Here is a 12,964-nt window from a genome sequence, read left to right as displayed (position 1 = left end):
AGGAGTGTGCAATGGGGCTTCACTAAAGAGATCATTCAGTGCAGCTGAGACAATGCGTCAAGGTTGGGGGGTATCTGTTCTTAAAACCGGCGTCGTCAACTCTCCTCCGTCTGCACCTGGCAGCGATTGGGGCTCAGCTCGAGCCAGTGGGCAGACCCATGCAATTTCCTTTCCACTCTTCCTTCAGTCACAACAACAACCGCAACAATGCGTCAAACAAGTGATATTTGGCAAGTAAATACTAAGCTCTATTGGACGCTTAATTCTAATAGCCACCTTTGATTCCAATGAAGACACATTTGGAGTACGCGAGGCACGTCCCTCAAGTTAACATATTTTTATTTTGCGCGTATTATGTTTCTGCAGTATATTGCTGACGCTTTGTTTTGAATTCGCGGAAAAATTTTCCTCGCAGAAAATTTATGCGTGCCAGCACACGCGCTTCCCTTGGGCTCCCAGTCAGAGCGCAGTAGCCCCGCGATCGCGTGGCGTACGTTTCAGGAACGCATTGCTGGTAGAGCTTTTAGTTAAATTCCATGTCTGTTACAGGCCTGTAATTTACATACTCCGGACTTCTATTTCCTGTGTTGCAGTTTTTTCCGGGTACGACGCAGCGCACGAAAAAATGGTTGCATTGACAACAGGGATGGATTCCTACTCTGCACCTCTGCCACTGAAGGAGAGTCTAGAAAGCCTAGGAAATCATAGAACGGCTTCTCCAAAGAAGGTAAGTTTTACCAAGGGAGCAATTTTACGCAAATTTCCGATCGCAGAGCGCAATAAAAATGAGGCGACAGGACACAGCGCTATATTTGTAATCTAACACAGTAAGGGAGTTTTTCGTTGTCCTTCGTGCCTTCACACTATAAAAGACGTTGTAGCTTTAACAAGCACCAGTATAGTCAAACTTTCTCTCTGGTTAGTGCCGTTAACTGCCGATATGTGTACTTTCGTTGCTTAGGGCGTGATGTATGCCTACTCGCGCAATATTGGACGCCGTGAAGGGCCCAGAAAGGGCTTTATTGTTCGTTTGTAGTTATTTCTGTCACCGAAGATAATAGATGGTAATATCATCTTTCGTCCATTGCCAACCAATCACACCTGTTCACAACTACGAAAAGTGCACAAATGATGGTTCACCGTGCCGAAGCAGTAAAGTAAGCTGAATGCCAAGCAGCTAGAAGCCACTTTGTGGTGTACCTCCCTACTCTTATCTTTATTTGTTAGCTTTTTTTTTTTGCTTTCTTCAGGCCTATACTGATGGTACATACAATCTTGTGTTGTGGCATAATGACTGTCTGTAAACTGCTTATGTTTTCTTATGTTCACGTTATATAAAGGCTTTACTCCCACTGGCATTCAAGAAAGCTCAAACATTTAATAAACTGGGTTTCAAACCTGCGGAAGTGTACTTTGGAGGGCCACTTAAAACCTACGAACCTCTGCGACTCGGTACTGTTGCAGATTGCAGGTCAGGTATAGTCAAGCCAGCACTGGGGTCGTTTAGCTGCACTGTTAGCAGGGGAAGAGCACTGCGGACACTGCAAGTAACTGCATAAGCCTGGTTCTCTTTTTCCTAGGCAAACGATATAAAGCTGACAGACAACCGTGCCACGATAGCACTTAACAATACGATGTCCGTGCGAGAACTTAAACGTACGACATGGCGCTCTTTGGCCAGATGCCTTTGAGTCGTAAAAATGATCGTCATCTTTGTTCTGCTCTTCTGGTCCCGTTAACGATTCCGTTTCTTTTGTTTCTGTCTTGTTGTTGTTGCTGTCCAGGCGTCTAGTGGCACATCCCACACTGAAGAATGGGCCAAGAATCAGAAGCTATGGAAAGGCTAACCAGGATGGCGTGATTTTGATTTAAATAAAGCGAGAGAAAGGTAAACGATACCGCGCGAAGTTCAGCATCGCCAGTTGGGCCTGTTAAAATTTGACATGTGGATTGAATTGAATTAAATTAAAAAGGACAATATTTTAAGTTTTAACGTGGTAGCCGAAAGATTCGAGTAAGAAATTTTGAAGGGCGGAACAAACAGTCCTTTGGCCGTGCCCACGTGTAGCGACGCCATACGGAAGCAAGAGAAAGACTTTAATAAATAAAGAAGAGGTCTGCCTGGTTATGACATGAGGTAGCAAGATAGAGCTGCTCAAACAGAGGCCGAGATGATGTAGCGGCCTCTCCCACACCATGCTTGAGAAAGACTTTAATGAATAAAGAAGAGGTCTGCCTGATTATGACATAAGGTAGCAAGATAGAGCTGCTCAAACAGAGGCCGAGCTGACGTAGCGGCCTCTCCCACACCATGCTTCTCAAAGATGATGATGACGATGATGTCCTCGGGATTAATGGCACATACCCACGGCGGGGGATTGGCCAGGGTGCATAGCGGATACAAACAGAGAGAAGAACCAGCGTATCATGTACTCGTGGCGTCCTCTTTCTTTTCCTCGCAGTCTTCTTGTTCTCTGACCGCCATGTTTTCTTCTGTCGCTGGGGCCTCAAAGGCTGCTCCCGTCTTGGTTCGTCCCCAGCAGGACATCTGCAGCGGGGGCGAAGTGACGTACGCCGAGCTGTCCTTCCCGAAGGCCGTGGCCGTGCTGCCCGTGCAGCAGGGAGGCACACTACGCCGGGCAGCAGCAGCCGCCGCTGCCTCTGCCGCCGCAGCCGGGCCCCAGCTGCCGGAGCCGCCGACGGAGTACGCGCGCATCGACTTCCACCGGACGCTGCGGCCCGTGCCGGGAAACCTGGGCCTCACGGGCGAGGAACTGGAGGACGAGGGAGGCAGCAGCTGCGAGACGCCGCTCATGGCCAACCGCAGGGAGAGCACCGTCTAGCGCCACCGCTCCCGCTGGGCCCCCGGGGAATCGCCACTACACGTAAGGAGTGCACGTCTGCGGCCTTGATTTCGAAACCGTTACTTCTTGCCTCGTCTCGCTTCATCCATCTACTTGCTGGAACGCAAGTTTCGAGCTGTTGTAACATCGGTGCCTCTTTCAGACGCCGCACATCTGCAGTTTTATTCATGCAATACCACCTCAACGATTAGGCGACGAGTATTAAGTATATAGCCAGACCATAGACCTCGCTGTAGAAAACGAGACGTCAGGACAATGTTTCTATGAAGCAGATGATGGTGATAACATGTTTCGATTTTATTTTAATGGAGCAAGGGCAGCTTTCAGAAAGGCACCGAGGTTTTTGCATCTTGTTTGCGCCAGGCAGGGTCAAATGAAGGCCATTTTTTGACAGCATTTTGCTTTTTGTGAAACTGTACAGTGTCTTCAGGAAACCCAGCGGTGCAGAAACGGAGAAGTCCTTTGACAACAGCATACAGCAGATGAAACAGGGCTATACGTCAGTTTACTCGTAAACCGTTTCCTCCAGATCTCATACGATACCAGTTATTTTTGTCATATACAAAAAAAATAGACAAAGTACAAAAGGCCAAAATCTGACACAGACAGCGCGCATCTTGTCTGTAAATGACCCTCTTTGTCGTCCACGTCTTCCTTGCATTGTTTATAACTGTTCAACAAAAATTTGCTTTTGCAATTAACTATGGGGCCCTGCCACTAATAATTTCTTCTTCCAGATACGGCAGACTCCACTTCAAAGCTCAAACAACACACTTTTGATATTAGGTCGCTATCTACGCGTTCCCCGTCCCCTCTGGCGCTAAATAAACCAGGTTGCACAGTGGAACACGTCGACTCCAATACACAACAGCACAATATGCATACACTTGCGGCATTACACGGCCACTACTATATATGTCATCATTAGGGCCCGGAAATTTAGGCATTTGCCTAAACATGCCTATAAATGCCTAAACGGGGGATTTTTGCACTTGCCTGCCTTTTTGTCATTTTTTATGAAATACAACCTATTTAACCGCACGTTTTGCCTATAAATGCCTAAATCCGACACTTTGGTCCTCTGTGCCGTTTTTTTTTTTCAATTTTGAGACATCCGTCTATGTATGGTGAAAAGCGCGCGCCGATGCACGCACAAAAGCTGCGGGTCTCGCCGAACGTTTTTCTCGAACTGTAACTTGAACGCAGTGTAACGAAATATTTATCTCGAAGTGCAGCAAGAGGCGAGTTTGGAAAGAGACCTGACATACATTAGTGCAAACTTCTCAACATTGGCGGAAAGGATGACAAAGTGGGAAAAGGCTAGACTCTCAATAGATGAATCGTTGAAGGTAGCGGCAGAAGTAAGCACTTCGGAGACTGGAAGGAAAGGGCGCTACTGCTTCTACGAAGATGCTGCAATTGGTAGAAAAAAAATAGATGCCTAGAAAAAATTCCCAAATCAGAGACTTTCTACGCGGAGACGATTCGGCCACATCACCTGAAGGCCTAAGCCTTTATCAGCTCTCATGTTTAAGGTTCGCGCCACTAAGTTCATGTGATGTCAAAAGAAGCGTTTTAAAGTAGAAAGCTCTGCTTAACGAAAACCGAAGGAGCTTCAAGCTCGAAAACCGGAGAACGCGCTTTATTGCTTCAGTTGAGGACTGCATACGCTCCGTGTTTGACTTACAAATCTTGTACTTATGACTAAAGAGTATTATTGAAAGCGCCTATTTTTGCTTTATAGCGCCTATTTCACTATCTTTTAGAGCCTAGATGCCTGCCTATTTCGGGGTTCTTTAGTGCCTAAATTTCCGGGCCCTAGTCATCATTCAAAAGCCATGATGCAGATGTTTCGTGCAATCCGCTATTATTTCAAATGAATTATGCAATAAATTCAAACTGATAATGACAGGAAAAATTTCGCACATTGTAAAAAACAAGTTTCGCGAAATACCCGAAAAAGTTGTTGCTTTCCTTGTGCTCCACTTTTGCAAGGTTACCGAGCATGCGTGCGATCGTGCGACTTCCGCCGGAAGAGAGGCGGCCCGGGTAAGGCGCGGTGATCATAAACGAGGCGATCAAAATCAAGGAGAGTCTCATCATTTCAAAGCGCCAGCACACGTTGTGAGCTCAGCTTCGGCTCAGTTATTAATATTGTTTTGCGATATACTGCCAGTCGCTTACGGTCGATTATGGGAGATCCGGTGTACCCAGTATTAATTTTTGGTATGTGTATTGCTGCTGTTTCTGCACGTGTTCGATATAGAAAAAAAATGCGCTGTATCAGAAATGTGACCACACCTCTATGTGTACTTTGCGGCTAGCTTAAGTCCTGCATGCTGAAACTCATACTGCACAGAAATATTGCAACTTAAATATTGTCTCGCCCCACAGTCTACAAGCATCTCTTGTGGGAATGAGCCGATGAAGTTTGACATCACATTTTTCCAACTTGAGACCATGACTCCATACAGTCGTATCAGCAGCACGGTCCATGCATACACTACTTTCATCACAGACCACGGGTCTTGTTGTTTACAACGGCGCTGATTTCTAGCTGTTCAAAAACAAGGCATTTACACCTGAGAAAAAAATAACAGGAGGGGAGAATAACCAAAACTACGAAAAGTAATAAAAATGCAGGCCCATGGCAGCGAAGGTATACAGTGAATTCTCGTTAAATCTAATTCGCTTAGTTCGAACTACCGGTTTTCTCGAACTGAAGCGTTGGTCCCGTCAACAGCGATCTTCGCGTATATGGACGAAATTTTCAGCCCTTTCGAATTCAGATCATCAAGAATTGGGTGGTGGCTGTTTTTTTCCGCCCCGTATGTGGGGCCCTGCTACTAAAAATTTCTTCTTCCAGATACAGCAGACTCGACTTCAAAGTTCTTTACAACGCACTTTTGGATATTAGGTCGCTATCTACGCGTTCCCCGTCCCCTCTGGCGTTAAATAAACCAGGTTGCACAGTAGAACACGTTAACTCCAATACACAACAGCACAATATGCATACACTTGCGTCATTACGCGGCCACTACAATATATGTCATCATTCAAAAGCCATGATGCAGATGTTTCGTGCAATCCACTATTATTTCAAACGAATTATGCAAGGAATTAGAATTGATAACGGCAGGAAAAATTTCGCACATTGGAAAAAACAAGTTTCGCGAAATACTTGAAAAAGTGGTTGCTTTCCTTGTGCTCCACTTTTGCAAGGTTATGACGCTTGTCGCGAGAATAAACTCTTTTTCTGGGCAACTTCGTAATCGCTGCGTAATAAAGGGGAAATCTCGTATTCTCTTTTTTCAGAGAGCCCATAAGGGCACGTGCAGTGCTCCTTCGTCAAGATCTGATACGATGCTCAACTAGGCCTGTGTCATCACGCATACGGCGATTATGACGCCGCGATGAGCGACGAAGGAGGCTTCGCAACGTTTGGTGCAGTCTGACTTTGCCCTACCTGCTAGGGCCGTGAAGTCAGCTGATCACTGCGAGAACGAGACGTGCGAGGGACAGGTGCTCACTATAGGATGTGCAGGATGCCACGTGTTCTCTCACTGGACCTGTGAGAAATGTGCCGTGTTGAAATGCATGCTGTTGCTTCAGTGCTCCATATTGGACGACTGTGGCCAAGTGCTCGCTGGGCACATGCAAGCTGCTGGAGACTGCCTTCTATGAGGTTAGAAATGGAACGAAGTTAACAATGAGAGAGAAAGGAAAAGAAGAGGCGGGGACTCTTCGATAGCGCTGGAAAAGCATGAAAATTGTGAGCGCACTAAAAAGGATTGGAAAACATACCTGTTTCATTATGCTTGATGAAAAAGGAAGTTCGAGTTACGGAGAATCATCCATCTTGCAATGAACTTGCCTTGACTCAAGAGAGCGATGATATCTGGCAGTGTACATGTCCGCAGCATAGAATACTACTAGTCTTGGTAGATTCCACTTGTTCATCAGCAAAGTCTGAGAGAGTTTATTACATCACGATTTTCCTCCCCAAAGCTCTAGTCCTTTATTACTGACAGTGGATTACCCTAAACGTTCTCTTCACCTTATATAACCCAAGAAAACGCGATCGTAAGCGCAGTCTCTAGCACCATGGATGTGCCCAAGTACTTGTGCCTTCGTATTAGCGCGAATGTGTGACTGTTTCTTCTGAATGGCTTGAAGGTCATTGTGTGGAGGTGAAAAACAAAGCTAGTCAATTTTCTTTCATTGTACATATACTGGCATGTTTTATCAACAAAATAATGTGTAATAACGAAAATAACGAAGATTCTTCATGTATATTTATACAATCACGTCACTTTTCCATCTTAAACTGTTCAGAAACTTTCTTAGTTCTTGAAACTCTGTTCTTTCACACATTGCAAATAGCATGTATTTCAGCTTCCCCTCCCCTCTCTTTTTTTAAGCAGTTGAAACTCTTTGATGTTCGTATGAATATTACTTTAACTATTCATGAATTCCATGAACTATTTCCTTAATATCCTGCTGTTTTTCAGATTATTGTCAGACATAGATGAGCCACAAGGTGCAGTTGCAGCTGTCTTCACAAAAAAAAATAACCAAAAACCACAGTACTCACAATACAATGCATTACACAACTGCATGGATGCGTTTTCTCAACTTAAAAAACATTTTATCCGAGCAAATTTCTGTGAACAGTTATCTCTAAATTCTTTAGCAGTGTAAGAGAGTAAATTGTTCTGCATCAGTGCAAGCAACGTTTAATTCATGTGCACATAAAAAATCTTGACATAAAATATTCAATGCTGATGCGAATTTTGATGAATGCAGTATGACTTCAGAAGCCACAAAAGGTATGCTTTTTGCATACTACTGTATTTATACCTAACAATAAGCCAAGTATTGCCGTTGCACGGAAGTTGTGATAAAGACGACGACGTTTTAAGGTATCTCACGTGCTTTTACATACATAGCATAAGCGAACAGCAGCTGCTACCAATTGCTCACTGATGTATTGTGGTGCACCATGCTTTCCCTTAAAAACACAAAACTATGAAATGTAATTTAATTGCATTTTTCTTTTCTCTCAGTCACAGAGACCAAAATTATCTATTTCAACAGTTTAGTAGAGCAAAAAACACTCGCAGTATCGGAAAGATCTAGACTGCCAAGAAATGCTGTTCTTGATCGCAGTAAATGCATTGAATTAAATTTCTGGTTGCTTGCCCCACAAATTCACAAGAAATGAAAATTATCTCAGATTTGGCTGTTTTTAATGACACCCTTGAATGAAATTGTGACAGGTGGCGCTCATTGTCACTTCGCATATTCTAGTACTCACTGTTTTAGCAAATCATGTTGCGACATATCATGCTTCAAAAATATTAGCTATGTTCAGGACATTTGTGATAAGTTGTTATTGCTCTATTCGAGTTCTGTAAGATTGTACCACTTTCTAAAATATGCGTCTTCAGCTTCAGTTTGTATTGAATATTGCAGGTTTTTCATGTCCGAAACAGCTTGTTCTGCATTTTGAAAGGTTGTACTGTGGTATCCGTTTGAAGTGTTGTCTGTAGTTTATGTACGATGATGTTTGCGTTCCACATGTATAGGGCATCTTCTCAGGGCTATGTTACTTTGTGATGCTCCTGAAATGCTGCGACTAGATATTTTTGTGTCATGCCATATACGTAAGTCTTTGCACCAAACTCATTTTCGGCATTGGTCACATCGCTAATTGGGTCACTTCTCAGTGCTCGCTTCAGGCAAGTATGCAATCAGAAAGAAGTGAAATGACATACACAACACCTTGTAAATAGCTTCACTGTCTGCTGACCTAATGCACATGGTATAAATGAAAGTGGTAGCAATGTGTGGGCTCGTGTCCGCTCATTCTGGTCTGATTTTCATTAGGAGTGAAAAGGGGTGCATAACTTTGTCACCTCATGTGTATGAATATACACCGACGCAGACAGACGATGTGAAAAACAGTTGCTCACACCATTTGACGAGCATTCCTGCGAGTGTCTGAATCGCTTGATTGTTTACTAACTTCTCCTGCTGTATTATTTACTCTATGCTTCAAATGTGTTTTTTGTCATGTGATACAACTCACAAGTGCCTATTTAAAGCGAGACGACGACAGCAGTAAGAACTGTATTATTCCACTCGGAAATGTTCGACGTCGAGGGCGGGTGCCTGGACGTACTACCATGAAGTGAAGATACTTATGCTGAGTATTCTTCACAGAGTATTGTGCATATTGTAAGATATTGAAGATACAGTAGATCTGCTTTTTTTTACCAACCGGTTTTCTGAGTGTTACATATAGGCTGTGTGCATCAAAACGAGAGGTTATGAATCTCCTGCAAATAAACTATAGTTTTTTTATGTGTTCAGAGTTTCTTTCCTTCTTTTCTCCACTCTATCGACAAGATTAGCGTGTCACATTGCCACTGTGTAGCAGTAGAATACCTCTTCAGATGTGAACAAGTACTAAGTCCGTTATCAAACGTATTCAGTGATTTCAGTCTATACTGTGGAAGGGCAAGTTAAAATTTCAAGAACAAATGATACATATTTTATATCATTAATCAACCTCTGATCGATCTAAATTGATCAGGTTTCAGTAATCTCAATTAGCTGGGGTGTTTTTTTGTTAGGACCATTGATTGAACTCATACTTGGTAGCTTCTGGCGGTAATCCTAAACAATTACTTCTCGCAAATATAAATTGCATGTAAATATGCTTTATGAGTCTATGCGTGCAACGAATTGGCGGATATTTCGATGTACTCGATTCGTGAGCAGGGTGCATCCACGTCTCTCCAAACAAGGCCCACAGTTGTCGCACTCTCTCCGTATAGGTGAAGCACCTAGTAAGAAGCGCTCCACATACACATCTGCTTTAAGTATGAGCGTGCGGGTAGCGCTTTTTCAAAAAACAATCAAATAAGAATAGAGTTGTTAAAAGCCTAAGCGAGTGCATAGTGAAAGAACCCAATTGAATACGCGTTGAAATATTTGAGCTGTTCTTCGCTACTTCTGCAAATATTCGTGCAAGGCGAATATTCAGGGTGAACAGCGAAGGGCTAGCGGCGGCTCTATAAGTACTGGTGTTAAAGCTGTAGCAGTCGAAAGAAGCATCACTGATTTCCACTAGATGACACGGAATACGAAGTCAGTATATTGTCACGTAGTCGTGACTCAGTCCGGAGAGCTGGAAGACAGCGAAAATGGCTTCTAAACAAAACTCGTTATTTGGGCTGACTTGCGCCCGCAAAGATCTAAATGACTCGGCGGCGTCGTAGCAACAAGCGTGCTCTGTGGTCGTCGAACAGAATGCCCGCCGCTTTCGGCCGTGCTCAATTTAAAGCTTATAGCGAACTTTCGAGATAAAGCGTGAAAAGTTACTATAACATTCTGGGACAACGTAGAATCTTCTCCGACTGGATGCAACCAATTGCGATAAATCTGGTCGCGTCTTGCATCTCAAACAAAGCGATAAGGTGGCGTTCCGGCAGCATTGAAGGATGAACAAACAAACATTACAAAGATTCGCGGCATTACTCGTCATGTCGTATGCATAGAAAAGTTACCTTTTTCTGCTGGTGACGACAGCGGACAAACTTGCGCCAAATCTCAGTCAGGGTTTGCTAAACCTGGATGAACCCGATCGAGTCATACAATTCTTATGATCATATATGTGAGCATTTTGATCGAAGCCACACGAACGGACCGCGTTGCGGCAGCATGCTAGCATGCTGTGTGGCGTTGAAGTGGGGCCTGTTTCTCAACAATGGTCGAAAAAACGGCGGCATGCCTTATTCTAACTTAGTGCCAATTCCACAGAAACTATTCAAAAATTTAAGAATGGATTCGATATGTTTCTAATAATTTTTAACATGCACTATTTGATTCGTTCAGCGAATCGAATGAACGATATTCGGTTCGCTGTTCGAAAATTTTTAATATTCGCACAGCCCTAGCTTTAAGGAGAGGGGCCGAGCTACCGCAGCAACCTCAAGGGAAAAATTTTCTACTGTAAAATTCTGTTCGCCCACAGCGCTGAATGAAAAATTTTGAGGAAAAGCATTTTTCAAACAGGACTAAACCCCTCATAGTTACATGCACCAAGGGTTACCGAAAAGTCCACCCCCGCGTATTGTGACGTAAGTCAAGTCCACGCCTCTACCATGACTGATGCAGATGTCTCTGTTCAGGTCCTTCAATGCGCACAATTAAAGTGTAATGGATTTCTTCTTAGTTCCTTCGCATAACCTTAAGCAGTGTATCATGTAGATAAGGCGAATGCGATGTGTGCCTGCGTGCAGCATATTGGGAGCGCGTGCTCACTCTCTTCTGTGCCCTTTCCCGTCATGGGTATAAAACAAGCGCCAATAAACGCTAGGGGCCGGCTATTACTCTGTCGACACCACCAATGATACAAGCAGGAAATTCAACGCCGCCACCTGTGTGGCCACGCGGTTATCGTTTACCCTTGCCCTCGGGAACATGGAGGAGCCATCCTTGATGAAAAATAGTTCGACCTCCAAGTACGCCGTTCGGCGGTGAAAAGTGTAGATTCTGACAAAGAAACAACCGTCTGGAAGGCATTGTGTTATTATTTGGTTCTGTCGTTTCAAAGATTTATTGTCGCCGATATAACCCGCGATGCATTACTAATGATACGGGTCGAGGCCCTTCTCACTGGGTTTCATCCAACTATCTGTCACCGATATCGTTATCATCAGTGTAAGTCCCCCCCCCCCCTTGATAAAAGCTCCTACTGCTTACCTCTCCATTCGTTGTCCTGCCCCAGCCATGATTTCCGGGGCGTATTTATTTTTGGCTTTGCAATATGTATTTATTGGATAAAAGAGTAACACCAACGGAAAGCATGCAGACAGTAAAAAAGACAAGACGACGCTGGACTATCAACTGACTGTATTTCAGTGAACATCACGTATATACCCTTATGGGGTCACCCGCGAGCAGCCGGCCGGGAAGGCGCGCTTCCGTGCCAGCTATGCGCGGGCGTTCTCGTGTCCCCAACCCGTGGCGCAGAGTCACAGCCACGGCGGGTTCGGACGAAGTAGGCAACGAACAGAGTACGCTAGGAAACCGTTTATTAACCTAGCGCAAGGCAAAGCACACTGCGGAAGAATGTTCTATCCGATAATATATGGTTCAGCAGCTTACCAGGTCGTCGTCGACCGGCGTTGAATAATCCAGGGAGGCGCGGGCAGGAGACGGGGTCGGCGGGGCAATCGGGCAGTCACCACGGCGAGAGGAGAGACTAGACAGCCTTTGTTCCCGCGTGAGCTCTCCTTAAAACCCCTACGACATTGCACCCCCTTGAGCAACCGGTTGCAACCAAGAGGGGTCGTTCACCCCGTTCCTAAGACGCCAGAGCGTAGGCGTGACGTCACGTCCAAGCTGGGGGGTGAGGAGAGTGGCCGCGTGGCCCCCCTCTCCCCACGCCCGGCGGCGGCGCTTCGTCGCGTGACTCAGCGCGGGGCGGCGAGGGATATTTGTATATCCCACATCCTCCCCTCCTTAAGAAGCCTCCCGGACAGAGAAGCAGGCGCCACGTTACTTAATCTTCTCCGTCATCCAGGGATCGAAGTTCTTCGGCTCCCGCTGGTACACTTGATGTCCGCGCCACGCCCGCACCGATCAGCTGGTCCGAAGGCTTGACCACCCGCGAGATGCCGACGTCGAAAGGTGGCTTGTTACCGGTCGCCGTCTTCCGAGTACGCGCGGCTGCGCCGCTCCGGTGAATATGGTCGACCGCCTCCTTGGCCCCGGCTTCGATTGCTTGGAGGCCAGGTCCGTGGCTGCGCCACCCTCAGAGACAGGGTCAGGTGGCTTCAGAGGCGAGGGCCGCGGCGCTTCCAACGTAGATGCCGGGCGGTTGGGCTGCCCTGGCATGCCCGGTTAGCTGGCGAGGGCCCAGGGTTGAGGTGGTAAAGGGGGCCGCGGCTGCTCTTTCTTCGTTTGGACAGCTTGCTCTTGGGTAGGCTGGTGCGGCGGCGTACAGGCGGTTAGCTCCGGTGCGGTGTCGCAGGTGGCAGGGACGCCTGGCTGCAGCAGGGAGGCGGCTTCAGGTCGCGGCGCGTTGC

At 45.8% G+C, this 12,964-nt stretch overlaps 1 protein-coding gene across 6 annotated transcripts in view; it reads left to right on the top strand.

Annotated features, from left to right (window-relative positions):
• The window catches only part of LOC149339295 (protein turtle homolog B-like), a 530,441-nt gene extending 521,207 nt beyond the window's left edge, over nt 1-9,234 (top strand). For 3 of the 6 annotated variants that reach the window (XM_089548043.1, XM_089548038.1, XM_089548037.1), the window contains exons 12-14: nt 594-727; nt 2,463-2,885; nt 6,180-9,234. In XM_089548043.1, the coding sequence (XP_089404169.1) occupies nt 594-727; nt 2,463-2,843 (515 nt within the window). In that variant the 3' untranslated portion in view covers nt 2,844-2,885; nt 6,180-9,234. The remainder of the gene's footprint in view (nt 1-593; nt 728-2,462; nt 2,886-6,179) is intronic. The other 3 variants (XM_089548040.1, XM_089548039.1, XM_089548042.1) reach the window with 2 other exon arrangements.
• Nucleotides 9,235-12,964: the final 3,730 nt, after the last annotated feature.

This window comes from Amblyomma mixtum, chromosome 6 (assembly GCF_055824585.1).
Source record: "Amblyomma mixtum isolate Tamu chromosome 6, ASM5582458v1, whole genome shotgun sequence".
Lineage (NCBI taxonomy): Eukaryota > Metazoa > Arthropoda > Arachnida > Ixodida > Ixodidae > Amblyomma > Amblyomma mixtum.
The sequence above is the reverse complement of the archived record's forward strand: the minus strand, read 5'-3'. Positions and strand labels throughout refer to the sequence as shown.